Here is a 14,386-nt window from a genome sequence, read left to right on the forward strand (position 1 = left end):
GGCTGAACAGAGAAAGCAGGACATACCTAACCAATATTTTTAAATACCCATATGCACACAAAAAAACATGAACAGGTTAAACTAAAGAGGAAAAAGATGAAACCCCTCAGTTAATAGCAAATGGAAACATCTTAGAATTTAGAAACCTGTTAACTGCGTGGATTCAGCTGTAGCACTTAAGACTGTGCATACCATCAAGATCAGCCATAAAGCATGCTGATGGCAATGTCCTCTCCCCAGGCCATTTGTCACCCCAAATTATACTAAGCGTAGCAGTAATACTGTTCAGGGAGTACTCCTAACTCAAGATCAGAAAGAAAATGCCCTTGCAATGCTAAAGGATCATGCCTTTTAGCTGTAGAAATGCAAAAGTAGAAGAAAACAAGGGGCAGAGGAACAAAAGCCTTCTGGCAATTCTAATTCAGATTCTAAAAACTCTGCTGCCTTTCTTTGCCAATGCACAAGCAATCATGTGGAATGGCAGTTCACTCTTGAGCTTATCTTATTCTAGCAGGTCCCATGAAAGGCTGCATAAGATAAAAGTAGGTTTTTAGAACTGTATAACAGTTCTGAGCAAAACCAAAACATTTTCACTACAACTGAAAAAGAATGGCTTCCTTAGCAAATCTGCATATATGTTTAAATTTACACTGACACTTGGGTTCCTTTGCTTTTCTACCCAGAAATTTTTTTGATGCAGCCACCAGTTCTTTAGTTAGAACTATTTATCCAGTTCGTTCACTCTGGAGAGGCTGAATCATCAACTAGGCCATCCACTTTCAAAAACTCAGATATATCATGGTGAAGAATCTACGCTTGACTCTAAAGGCTAACTAATTCAGGGTCAGAGCCTATTCGATAAACAGCACTGTCAACTACAACAGTAGGGGGCTATCAGTCCCTATCAGGACTGGGCCCTTAGGAAGGAAAAAAGGCCCCCACACATACCATTGGCAATACTAGTGACCTGCTTCAGCACTGGCTTTTCCATTTTTTTGGCGTAAAAAGCTGCATACCACACTCGCAGCTCAGTTCCTGGTGGGATGTCCCGGGAGGTGGTGAAGTAAATATCATTGTCATGCTGGAAGGCAGTTAAGTTTTGATGCTCATATTCGGTGGCTGGTCGCACCATCATCATCCAGTTGCAATCATCTTCATTTGAGGTGTCAAAATATACCAAGGGCCCATCCTTCTGGAACACCTGCCAAACGAAACATGCATATAATAAAACCCCAACAAATAATACAAAGTTAAGAAGAATTTTTATTTTCTGCTTTTGCAATGGCTTCCATTCAATGTACATCAGGGACAAAGCAAGCCTCAACACTTGTATCAAGCATGTTTCATGTATCAGTCACATATGCAGATGAGTAAGTCTGAGGCAGACTACCAGGGGCAGGATGGGACCGAGCTGAACTCCTATCCTAAGAATTCTTGCTATAGCCACCAGTTTCTCACAAAAATTTGAATGACTGAATACAGGAGAATGGAGGGGAATCCGAACAGTATGCTGTGAAACACCCATCAGCCCAAGTCACATTTCTAAATCTTTTCTTCTGAGTTAGGTATTACTGAAAACATAAGACTGAATTTAATTTTTACCATAGCATTTTTCCTACCGAAACTTGTCAAGAGAAGAATAAAACAAATGCAAGATAGAAAAAAAATACTTATTCTGCATATTTCATAAACCTAATGCATATGTCACTCATTAAACAAATACGATCAAATTGAAGAGACTCATTACAACAAATGAAATGAACTGCCATAGTCATTGTCCCTCTTGTATCATCACATGCAAAAGGTGAAAGACAAGCAGTTTTGCCCTCTGTATGCTAGCCCTGTCTCCTATAAGGATGTTCACTTCAAACATGCAGAACAAGCCATTAGTTTGGTTCTTCTGTATCTTGCCCAGAGAATGCTTGTTTCGGTAGTCCATTACAGGGCATGCCTAAAAGATGTCCCAAATAACCCCCCTACACACATTTTTTTTCCATAGTGGTAGATAGCATAAAATCATCATGGGTAAAACTGACTCTGTTATTGCTTTTCATGTGACGTGACTTACCTTCAGGGGAAAAACTGATTCTTTTTCCAGCTTGGCAACTCTCTTGGATTCAAACGGGCCAAACTGGGTACGTTTCACTAGCTGAGTCAGAGCAAATACTCCTTCAGTCCCATCTTCCAATTGTCTTATCTCCAAATTAGAAGGCAGAGATGATCTAAGAAGTGAAGAAAAAATTGAGAAAAAAACACACATGGGACTAAACTGCAGGAATCCATGGAAGAAAGAAGCCAGCATCTATTTGTCCAATCTCTAGTGACAGAAAACTTTTTTTCTGATTTCTACAAGGATTTATAAATAAACAGAGAACAACTACCAGCAGTGGAGGAGGACTGAGTCAGTCATTACCCGAGAGAGCTGAACCCATGTAAGTCCAGGGACCTGGCAGGCTGCACCTGAGGGTGCTGACAGAGCAGTCCAATACCATAGTGAGACTACTCTCTATCATCTTGGAAAGATCACGGGCATCAGGGGGAGGTGTCTGATGACTGGAGAAAGACAAATGTTGCACCCATCTTCAAAAGAGGCCAAAAGGATGATACAAGGAACTACAGGTTAGGCGGCCTCACTTCAGTCCCTGGGAAAATCATGGAACAAGACCTTTTGGGAGGCATTTAAGGGCACATAAGGTGAAAGTGACTGGAAACAATCACCATGGACTGATTAAGGGCAACTCACGCCTGACGAACTGTTTGCCTTCCAGAATAAAATGACCAGGTTTGTGGATGATGGAAGAGCAGTAGATGTCATTTCCCTTGACTTTAGCACGGCTTTCAACACTTATCTCTGATGATATTCTTATATCCAAGTTGGGATGTTATGGTCTGAATGGGTGCACAACTACTACAGTAAATAACTTGTTGGGTGGTCAGGCTTAAGCGTCATGGTCAATGGTTCTTACTCTACCTGGAGGCCAGTAACAACTGGGGTACAGCAGAGGTCTGTGCTGGCACCTGTCCTGTTTAACACCTTTATCAACGATCTAGAGATGAGTGCACACAATGGAGTGCACTCTCATCCAGTTTGCAGATCACACTAACACAGGCATAGACAATACATCTGAGGGCAGGACTGCCATCCAGAGGGACCTGGATAGCCTGGAGAGATACACTGACAGGAACTACATGAAATTCCAAGGACAAATGCGAAGTCCTGCACCTGGGAAGGAAGAAGCCCTGGTGATGGTAACGGCTGGGGGAAAGACCCTAGGGGTGGTGGCAGGCAGCAAGCTGGACATGACGCCATAGCATGTCCCAGCAACAAAGAGGGCCAAATGCATCCTGAATGGTATGAACAGGAGCAGCCAACAGATTGAGGCAAGTGATTGTCCGCCTCTGCTCTGCACTTGCTAGATCCCATCTACCTATTGCCTCCTTTTGGGGCTCCCCATATGGGAAAGACATCGACAAACTGGAGCAAGCTCAGGGGAGGACCACCAGGATGGTCAGGGGCTAGAGCAGTCACCCTGTGTGGAGAGGCTGGGGAAGCAGGGGCTTGATCAGCCTGGGGAAGAGATGGCTGTGGAGGCCCAAACAGCCACCCATGCACACCTACGGGGACGTCATTGAGACGAAGGAGTCAGGCTCTTCGCAGGGGTGCATGGCAAGAGCAGAAGAGACATAAAGATATGCATAAAAATGAAAAATGAGCAGTTCAGCCTGGATATTAATTCTAACTGGAATATCCCCAGACCTCTTCCAAAATGAATTATCCTATGACTCTACAGAACTTTGGGTTTGATCATGCTTATTTTAAAAAATAAGCTATATTCCTCTCCAAATTTTAAAACCTTACATACTTATGCAGATTACAGCCCTTAAGAGGAAAGCCCTGTAAGTTTCCCTTCTGTCTGCTAGCCCCCTTATTACAAACATTAATCACAAGTGCTTCTGCGCTCCCTGCTTCTCTCATTTACCAAACAAGCTTCTGAGAAGAACTATATGTAGTAAATATTGTTACTACATATAATACACAGAGAACATCTCCCAAAATAACTGGAACCACCACATTGGTTTTACAGACACCAAACGCAACCCTGTTTTTTCAGCTCTGTGCCAAGAGATGAAAAGCTAAAAATAATCAGACGGGCTACAGACTACTCTATAGAAGTTGACACTGGCAGATCCGTTTTCCTGTCTAGATGAAGAGAAATACAAAAAGATTGCAATCTTAATGATAAGCAAATGAACTGAAAAAATGTTTTCAGTTTTAATAACAGAATATGCAATGTTAGAGACAGCGAAGTTCAGAAAACGTTTCTTAACACTTATTTTCTAACCATAAAGCATCCCTTTTACCTTTTCAGTAGGACAGAGGAAACAACAATTATGTGGTTAAGCAACTAGACTGGTTTTTAAGAGATTCATATCCAGTTTGTGGTTAAACTTGCCCTCAACCTCAGACAACTCACTTTCTCAGCTACTGTTCCCCAGATGTAAAATAAAGGCTGCAATTATATTTCTTCTTTCCCTTTCTTATCTTACCTGTTTTCAGCTGTAAACTCTTGAGGAAAATAAACACATTTTTCTCTAACACAGCCATTTTTAAACTCTGCTTTCAAATATACTATCCAGCAGCCAACACTTCCACTAGGGAACACTTACGCATCTGCATGTCAGAAAAGGCTGAAAACCAGTGCATGCACCTTATTTGCAAACATTCACAGTTGGAACTTCTGGACACTATGGTAATTCTCCACCGTACAAATAAATAAGAGCATTAAATTGCAAGGCAAAAAAAGAAAAAAAAAGATAAAAGACAAGAAATAATAGTTTAACTCATCATTAAATCTGCTTAGTATGGGCTAGAGACTTACCGCACTGCTCAGTTTCCATGTATAAGAAAAGCACCTCCATCACCAGTTTCTATTATTCCTACGGGCATTTTGAAATTACCCTCAAGAACAAAGCACCTCTAGTGACAGGACTGTTAAGACAGTAGTCCCCACTAACACTCGCTGCAGGAGCTCATGCATGGTGGGTTTCCAGACACAGGAAGGCGATGCCTGGCAGGAGCTGCAGGGAGCTTCCTTCCCTGGGAAGGCCCAGAAAAATGGCTACCGCTCATGCACACGTGCAGCCAACATACACTGCAGGACACCAAGAGCATCCTGCCCAGGCAGAGAGGGGTCATGGCACCAGCACGGCAGACCCAGCACATTCAGTATTTGTTACAAAACAATCCTGGGAATAGACAGTATGGTCTACATAGCCAGCATGCACCAGGCTTGCTAACCACGTGCCCATGTTTTCTGTCCGTGACTTCCCAAGAAGACATATGGAAGCCCTAAGCACATTATATAATAAATGAAGCCATTTGAACTGTCTTCCCTTTTTGGATTTGTACTGCATCTTCATGATAGTTGTTTCTTTTCCTTAGCCTTACATTTTGCACCTTAATATGAGTTTTGCTGACAATGCCTGATTGCCTTTCTCTGTAAAAATCACTACTCGGTGTTGTTTTCTCCTAATTAGATTTAGTCTATTTGTTTCTTTTGGCAAGCACGAATGTTTCTGCTGTGCTGTCACAGATTTTCTGACAGAAGCATTACCCCTAATAATTTGTAAATACTCACAATAATAACAACTTGTTTTGCTTCTCAGTGGAGGAACTACAGAGGTTATACCAAGCAGGACACAACCATTCATATGAATGAGAAATCCTCACATACGTTTCTGAAACTAATACAGCACATCTGAGGAGGGGAAAAAGTTGCAGGTACTCAACCAAGACAGAAGTCATCACCCCATCTGGCACTATCTGACTTTTTGCCAGAAACCTCAGCAAAGAAGCCAAGTCCTGATGAGCAGCAAGTTATGTTTTGGCTTCAATTCAGTAGAGCACTTAAGTGTGTGCATCAATTTTTCTATTTAATCAAGGCCATGTGCTTTCCACAGATTGGGACTTCACTTTTCAGCTGTCAGCATGACACCCATTAAACAACAAATATGCTTTAAAGAACTCACATGGGTGTTGGGTTAGTCAGAGCTAACACAAACGTTCCTTACCTTGCCCTGCTCAATACAAAGGAGTCTTTGACTGTCACCACCGGGCCCAGCTCAGGACACTCTGAATCATGGTACTGCCCACAGTCCTCGCACCCTGCAAGGAAACAGACAACATACAGAAAGGTTGATGGAAAACACTTTTGTAAGACAGCCGTCTCCTTTTTTCAAGAGCCAAATACAAAATCTAGCACCAGGCAAAATACATACATATAGAGGCAGATGTTTATTTATATTGCTTAAAAGAACATGTATAATTGAACATCAAGTTGACAGCTGGCACCTGTGCAGGTGAGATCACACACGCCGTGATCGGTACTATCAGAAGACAATTGTTTAAATTCTCTCTCAAAGGAAAATAATTGCCTTACATCCACAGTAAATACTCTGCTTAAAGATGGCACTATTCTTTAGATGAAGTGCCATAACATCTAGCAGCTAAAGAAAACCACATTACTACCTTAACCAGAACCCAGACTTTTAGAAACAGCTTGGGTAGCATGGTCTTTTTAGCAACAGAAGGCATAAGCCCAGTACCAGTAGCAGAACTGGCAAGGGGCCTCAGCAGGGCACGAGCATGCCGTGGGAGCCCAGCTCTCCCCACAGCCGCACCTGGCCTGCTCACACTCCTCACCCACGGCGCAGGGAGAGATACCTCCAAGATACCTTCTGGTGCCTTTCCAAACAAGTCAGCTGGCTGTGCAATACACTTTGGCCACTTCTTAATTCACTGTCAGCTTACCTAAATTAACTTTTAGTTTAAGTGGCTGTAAATTACCCAGAACTGAATGATCCCTAAGAAACAATTTTCAGACCAGGATAACTTTAGGCTTTCTAAAATAAGCCAGCTTAACAGGATTTCAAATGCATATATAGTGCTTCACTGTGAAAAATAGCTGTCAAACTGCCCTGCCTGGGCAGCTGCTGACACAGCTTAAGAAGAGATCATCGCACAGGGGTTATATTCCTATAGTGTGATTTCCATCTGAGCTCCACGCTCACGAGGGCAAGTCAGGTAATCCCAGTAAGGATGCAAAGTAAAGGGTGGTTACACCTTGTTTGGGAATAGAACAAGACAAAAGCCATTTCATTCCAGGGTATTGCCCCCCAGTAAAGCTACTCTGTAATCGTAACTGGAAAACTCTCCCTCCCAGTATTTGTCCCTGTGAACTAACAAAAGGATTTCTTCTAAGACGTGGAGAAGCGATCCCAAACTACAATAACACTGCTCCATGTTGTTTTTTCTTCTGGCAACAGAAACAGCTTAGCAGTGAAAATCCACATACATTTGACAAATGGCAGCTTGTGCAACCCCCAAGCCTGGCCACTGCTTCCTGTACAGCTGTTTGTGCTGCCTCCTGGTGAACCAAGGAACAACACAACCAGCTTTTCCCATCAGTTTATTTTTCAGCTGAATGAATTTCCCAGTCCAGTTTGCTGTACAGCACCAGACAACTCCATCAGAGGAAAGGATCAGCAGGCAAGTGCGAGCCACATAGCACCAGCATCGAAACTAAGCCTACAGCCAAATGGCCTCCCCCGTCCTCCGCTGTTTACCATATCACCACCCCACTTAGGTGTGCCTGTAGCTCACACTGTGCTTAATATTACTGAAATAATCTGGACTAAATACAAATTTCCAAAACCTGAGAGGGTGGAGGAGCCACAGAGGAATGTGTAAACCAGACTGCTGAAAAGAACTGAATTATCATCCACAAAGGGTTGTCATAACCAACGGGGACAGGAAGGACTAGCCAGAGCGATAGCTTCTTAAGCTGGCTTTGCTGCCAAAGGAAATGAAGCACTTAGTCATTCTCCTTATCTTTCGACTGCACCTAGGCATCTCTCACTTCTGCAAAGATAGCCACTGCACAGGTTCAACAAGGTGTGGACAGCACTGTCCAAAACTACATGGAGGAACAAGCTACAAATTTCTTTCACTCCTTTGCAGATGAATGATCAAAGCAAGGGGAATATGATACTGACATTGTGTAGCACGTCTCTCAAAATCTAAGGGATGCCTTACAGCAGACATTCCCCAAGGCTGTTACACTCACTATATGTGACACTTTCAAAAGATTATGGCCACAGGAGAAATACAAAACTAAGCATGGGAATAAATTGTAAAATACCCTGAGGGGATTATATTCACAGACTTCTATTAAAAATATTCCAAAACTCTCTTATGTCTATGAAATATGTATTCAATGATGTTAACTATGGGAATGCACAATATCATTTATAACAACTCACTTTTTCAGAACATAAGCAGTCCCCATAACCCATGGTAAAAACTTACAGAGAGCACAAGAAAGCTCAAGAGATTCCATGACCACAGCCTCCACTGGAAGGGGGAAAATCGTGTTGTGTGACACCTTTTATCTGTGCAATTAGGGAATGGTAGCACATCTCAATCCTTGTTGCTACCCACCAGGGTCTTTCTATGAAGGGGAAGATAAGGGAATTTCACCACTGGTATCTACAACTCAATAAAAATGCCTGTTGAGTCAGCACTATTTTTGAAAGAGCCCTGGTGAATCTGTGGTGGAGGGAAAAGTACAACTTTATTTCTGATATAGTTGCCATACGGTTAATGTGCAGCTGTGGAGCCATCAAGGGTAAAAGACTGTGGATCCATACCACCAAAGACATATGCTCCATTCTGCTCTTCCCAGATCAGATCCACAATATCTGGACCCTCTCTGCTCATACAAATAGGTATGCGGACTCTACATCTCTTAACTTTTTTTCCACTGTAACACCAGATTGTGCATGTCCAGGCTGGTGCCAAAGGAGAGGCTGCAGGGCTAGTATGCCACTGGGAAACAAGCCTACTAGCCAAGCTCCATCAGGCATGAGATTCTGCCCACCACACTCCCTGGGCACACCACCGCTGCAGCCTCTCTTCACGCACCATGACCCCATGAGTCCAGATCCCAGGTCACAGAGCCCAGTCTGGCACACAGGGTTACGTAGAAGGCAGATCACAAAGCTGAGCTGCATGAAGCGCAGGCCTAGCTGCAGGAGCACAAAAAACCGCAGTGAATGCCATGAATGAGACTTGTCAGGGCAGTTGGTGCATCTCAAACTCGGCTTGTCCAGAAAGAATAACAAGGCTGCATCCTCCTCCTGTGGAGGTTCAGATCTTCAACTCAGGCTAGAGGTCAGAGTTCCCCACAGACAACTCTGGTTGCTAAAGCTGGCTGTATAAACAAAGGGCTTAGACTAGTGTTAGGCCTTCAATCTCACTTACTTCAACCATGAAAAAGCTGTTCTGCTAACTCACATTCAGAGGTCTCTCTGTGTGTTTGCCAACAAAACCAGGAGAATGTATATGCTTAAAATTAGCAACCTTCTCTCTACTCCTCCACAAGCTGTTTGAGCTTCCTTTACATAAATACTTTTCTAAATAAAAACTTAGTCTGTTTTAGTCTTTAATTTCAAACATTCTGGGTAGACAAGTCACATAATGAAAAGTAAATAATTTTCCTTTCTAATACTTACAAATAAACATAGTCTCATCACTGCCATCTTCAGCCATTTTTTAAACCTGCCAAAATACAAAAGAGGAAGTTAGCTCCGAATGACTTTTACTTTCCATATTATTGAAACATCCCTTTATAGAGTAATGATGCTGACTGACCCAGAGCATACCCAAACACATTACTGCCCCTGCAGGAGTATCAGTGGAAAGTTAAAGAAATTAAAGTTGCTAAAAATCCCCCAATGACTGCTGTATCATTATATGTGTTGCTGAAATCACTACCAAGAAGCCTAAATGTCTGTAGGCTCACAGGCATTTCCCTCTGAGGCAATGCTGTCTCATGCCATTCCCCATCCCTCCTCTCGCCAACCTCCAGCCATCCCTGTGTGTCCCTGCTATAAGCTCCTGTGGAGCCTCAGAACAAGCAAGGCCAGAGGACTAATCCAGGCCAGCAACCACCACTGCAGAAACAAGGCCCATCTAGTTCAGTGAGTTTTACTGAACAGTAGGTTAAACAATTATCTCTGAAGGGTGGATTACTTCTTTAATAAACACAATAACCTTAAGAACCTAAAAACTGCAGATATGATCACAGATTTGTTCCAAAGGCAAAGGTATACCGTGGTAACAAGCATCAGAAAACCTGGGAAAACAAATCCCGTCTCTGTCACTGACCTTCCATGAAATGGTAACTCACCAATTTGCTTTCACCTGTAAAATAAGGATAATCTACATTAACTTTTATAAATCAGTTTTAGCAGTATGTATTAAAAACTTGCATAATCACTATCTATTGCTCCCCAACGACATCTCGACAATCTAAATTATGGCTGGCAAACAATCTGATTATGTATGGCTAATGTGATGACACAAGCAGGATCTAGAAGATAGTTTTCCCTTTTCTAACCATGAAAAGGCTCTCCTCTTCAGATAAGCAATTTTCCCCAATTTGCCCCAGTGAGAGGCAAAACAACATGAAGATCGTAACCCAAGTCTAAAAGAGAATGATGCTGCAGAAACAGCAAGCGCATTGGTCGAGAACAGGAAGGAGCAAGAGACCGAACCTGTGAGAGGGAGGAGAACAGGAGGAGAGGAAACATGACCAAAGACACGCCAAGCTAACACAGCCCTGTTCAAAAAAAGATAAAGCATTTGCCACTACAACAACAAAAGCCAAGCCAAAGATACGCACAAGCACAGCTGTTACCCAGGATCAGCATAGGAGCAGGAGTCCCCGTTATGAGTTTACTCTTGAACACTGATGCTTCATATGGTCTGACTGGCTGGGCCCTGGAAATATGCCTCAGGCTGGAGCCCGGAGCAGCTGCTACTTCTGCGCAGGTACCGGCTCTACCGACTTCTCAGCACAAGTGAAGTCCCTGTCCCACACAACCCCTTTCACTGTTTCAGGAAGGACTCCATACTTGTGCCAAGTCTGCTGCTAAGGCCATGACGGCACCTGCGCATGCCAGGAAGCAACATCTGGCACGCAGCTGTCAGCTGCACCCATGCTCCCCTCTGCCTCAAGCCTCCACCAGAAGCAGCAAACAGGTTCCTTCACCAATCCATAGGCTGCTCCCAATTAGCAAAGGACACTCCATCGCCACATGGAGATGCGCCGGGTGGAAAGCCAGCATGTCAGCTGATGGGAATACAAAGGGACACCTGGTCGCTGGGGCTCTTGGTCACAGCAGGAGGGATCCTGCTGCTCAGTCACCTGGGCAACAGCCTAAGGAGGATTTTGGCCACCGAGTCTGGACACCCTGGCATTCCTCCACAGCCCATCCCAAGCACTGCCCTCCTCAACTCCACCAAATGTCAACAGCACGATCCCTCCTAACACCTGCTTCCCCAGTAAGGGGCAGCACTGCCCACCTGTGGCACAAGCTAGGCCTTCCTTGGCTACAGCTTTTGGAGACTAAACTCATATAATAAAACACTTCAACATTTATACAAAAGTCCAATGCTGAGCACGAGCAGAAATTCAGGGAACTTCCCAAAAGCTCTTTTCCTGAAAGCACTGTAAACAATGCAACAGGTATTTAGGGAAGCCCAGAGCATAATGATGCAAAACCAGCCCCAGAAAGCGCATTGTAGGTTGATGTCAAAAATGGTTTGTTTTGCTTTTTAACCAAGATATTTTGTCGATGCTCTGCACTATTTCAAGAAGTGTACATCCAGTTATTTTTACACAGTTTGTGTCCTGACAAGACCTTAATACTAAATATGGCTGAATTAATAAATACTCTTCTTGGTCAATGGTTCAGATACGCAGGGGACACAGTGCAGCAAGACCAGCAATACTGCTGTGTGACCTGCTCGTCAAAGGCATTTGCTTTCTAGGACTTTCCTGTGTCACATTCTTCACAAACAGCAGACTGATGACACGCAGCATTACAGAAGCAGCAACGTCAGTCTTGTTCTAGGGACCGTCAGATGAGAATAGCAACAAAAGGGCGGAGAAATTATTGTAGCATAAATGTTGTTCAAGGTGATGGGGAGAAACGGGAAAGGTCCCTCAAACATACCTCATGTAGTTGATAAGGACACTACATCTCAGTCATTATCTGCATTAGCATAATTTTCATTTCTGTAGCAAGTACTTTCATTTTCCACTTCGCAACATTTCTGATTTGTCATCCATCTTTCCTATGCTCAGCACAATGACCTGCTATGCTCTGAAATAAACAGGAATGGGTGACGTATTACGTATCAAATAAAGTCACACCTCAACATGCAGGTGCAAAAAGAGGACTACCTTGCATTAGTATTTGCACCTTGTTACAAATTCCTGCGTGGTCTTTTCTTGCCCCTTCCTACTTTACAGAAAGTCTAGGAAAGGAAGAACTGCACCAAAGTGGGTTTAACAATTCTGCTTTGCAAACGTATACTACTTCTCACCTATAGACTTCAAAACTCCTCACAAATCTCAACTGTATTTCCTCAAGAGTTTTTTAAATAAATGACATTACGCCACCCGCTCCAGCTGGTAAACAGAGTCATGAAGTGCCACGCTAGCTCACATGATGGTACCAAAGATAGACTTCAGCGTTTTTTACCCTCATCTGCTGTTGTTCTGGGCCATGTCTGATTTTTTTTCCTTTCAAGCATTTGTATCAGAAAAATATTCCATTAAGTCACTCATCCTACTGCACATAATTATGTTCTTCTCTTGCAGACAGAATCAAAGCTTCTGGGAATTTCAGATATTTTTATATAAAACACAGAGCCATCATTAAGCAATGAATAATCAGGTGAAAAGCTACACAGAAGAAATTAGACCACAGGTACAAGGCCTAATTCTGACTGCAGAACCAGAGCAGAAAACCAGAGTTTTCTGCTTGTATAATTAACTGAGTGACTTTGTGCCCGAGAGCAGAGCACACAGCTAAGCACACAAACTCCAGCTGCAACATGGGCCTCTGAACACTTTTGAAACTCGAGGGAACCCAAACACCAAAGACACCGAGGGTCTGCAGTGTCACAGGCACCTGCTTGCAGAACATGACGCGCAGCATTAGTGTCAGGGAACCACTTGAGCCGTAAGCTATCAAAAAATGTAAGACCTGGTGTAAAACATACTTTCCCCTAGTAAACCGCTGAAGAAAGAAATCAGGCTCCAGTGGAAAGTTGAGAAATTTTGATCTTGCAAATGGATTAAAAAAAATAGGTGAGATTTATTAAAAAATAAACCCAATCCCTAAAAATCTGTATTTGAATGTAATGACCAACAAAGTAAAATTAAAGTTTCCCTTTCTTCTTTCTTCAGTTTTCCATTAAAGTTCTACAACGGGCTTCTACTAGTGTGAATACGTAACTTGAAAACACAAGCAGATGGGTACAGGAAATACAGGTGTGCAAGCAGAATGCCCTTAAAAATACCCTTTGTTTTCTTCATGCTGTAAGTCTAATTTGTTCATGCTAATGCTCAAAGTAATCAGAAACTATCTGGCAGAATATCTGGTAAACTACAGTGAGGCCTTGTATTTCTAAGAAATTACGACCATTCTATCAGTTACTGTGGAGAAGGGGAACAATCTCAGTACCAGTTAGGGGGAGCACAGAGTAGTAGAGCAGGTATTGACTGTATGCCACCTGCCCTTTCCAACATAGCCTGTGATCACATTCACCCTGCCTAGGGTGAATGAAGTATATGCAAAGTTTAATGAACGTGAGCAGAAAACGAACGTATTGCAGAGAAAATGTGCGTATGAAGCACTGCAGACTGGGGCTGTCATCCTTTCGTCTTGCAACCAACAAACCAGAAGGCACGCACCTAGAAAGCCAGGGCCGGGGAAGGGCAGAGCCGCCAGCCAGCGGGCCAGCCGTCGGCCCCGCCGCCGGTAAGGGCCGGTTCCCACACTCGGTTACCAGACCTGCCTCCTCCTCCCACCCTCTGCCATTTGGATCACGCCCTCACACCTGGAAGCAGCTCCCCCCCGCTCCCCGCGGGGAGTCCCTGCCCGGCCGAGCCGCTCCTCCCTCCCGCAGCCAGCGGCTCGGCAGCTGCCGGCGCAGGCCGCCCCGCGGCGCCGCAGCCCCCAACGGGGCCGTTTCCCTCACAGGGCCCGCGCCCTCCCCGCACCAACGGTTTTACCGGCCGAGCTCTGCCTGTGGAGACACACCCCCCCCCCCCCCCGCCGTTACACAGCCCCAGAGGACGCCCCCGAGCCGCCGCCACCGCCCGCGGGCTCCGCACGGCGCGGCCGCGGGGGCTGCCCCAGCCCGCCCGACACGCCGCCCCAGCGGGGCCGGCGCCCGGCAGCGCGGCGAGGCGCAGCCCGGCGGCGGGGCCGGAGCCTCCCGGCGCCGCAGGGTGGGTGCGTGTGAGTG

At 44.4% G+C, this 14,386-nt stretch overlaps 1 protein-coding gene across 10 annotated transcripts in view; it reads right to left on the reverse strand.

Annotated features, from left to right (window-relative positions):
* The window catches only part of PRDM15 (PR/SET domain 15), a 43,185-nt gene that overhangs the window by 28,240 nt on the left and 559 nt on the right, over positions 1 to 14,386 (reverse strand). For 6 of the 10 annotated variants that reach the window (XM_075519062.1, XM_075519043.1, XM_075519070.1 and 3 more), the window contains exons 2-6: positions 10,229 to 10,264; positions 9,574 to 9,619; positions 6,073 to 6,166; positions 2,069 to 2,222; positions 949 to 1,201 (exon numbers count right to left, since the gene is read on the reverse strand). In XM_075519062.1, coding sequence (XP_075375177.1) covers positions 949 to 1,201; positions 2,069 to 2,222; positions 6,073 to 6,166; positions 9,574 to 9,610 — 538 coding nt within the window. In that variant the 5' untranslated portion in view covers positions 9,611 to 9,619; positions 10,229 to 10,264. Of the gene's footprint in view, positions 1 to 948; positions 1,202 to 2,068; positions 2,223 to 6,072; positions 6,167 to 9,573; positions 9,620 to 10,228; positions 10,265 to 10,745; positions 12,060 to 12,081; positions 14,128 to 14,386 lie in introns of those variants that run through there. The other 4 variants (XM_075519014.1, XM_075519025.1, XM_075519004.1 and 1 more) reach the window with 4 other exon arrangements.

Source organism: Mycteria americana, chromosome 1 (genome assembly GCF_035582795.1).
Source record: "Mycteria americana isolate JAX WOST 10 ecotype Jacksonville Zoo and Gardens chromosome 1, USCA_MyAme_1.0, whole genome shotgun sequence".
Classification (NCBI taxonomy): domain Eukaryota; kingdom Metazoa; phylum Chordata; class Aves; order Ciconiiformes; family Ciconiidae; genus Mycteria; species Mycteria americana.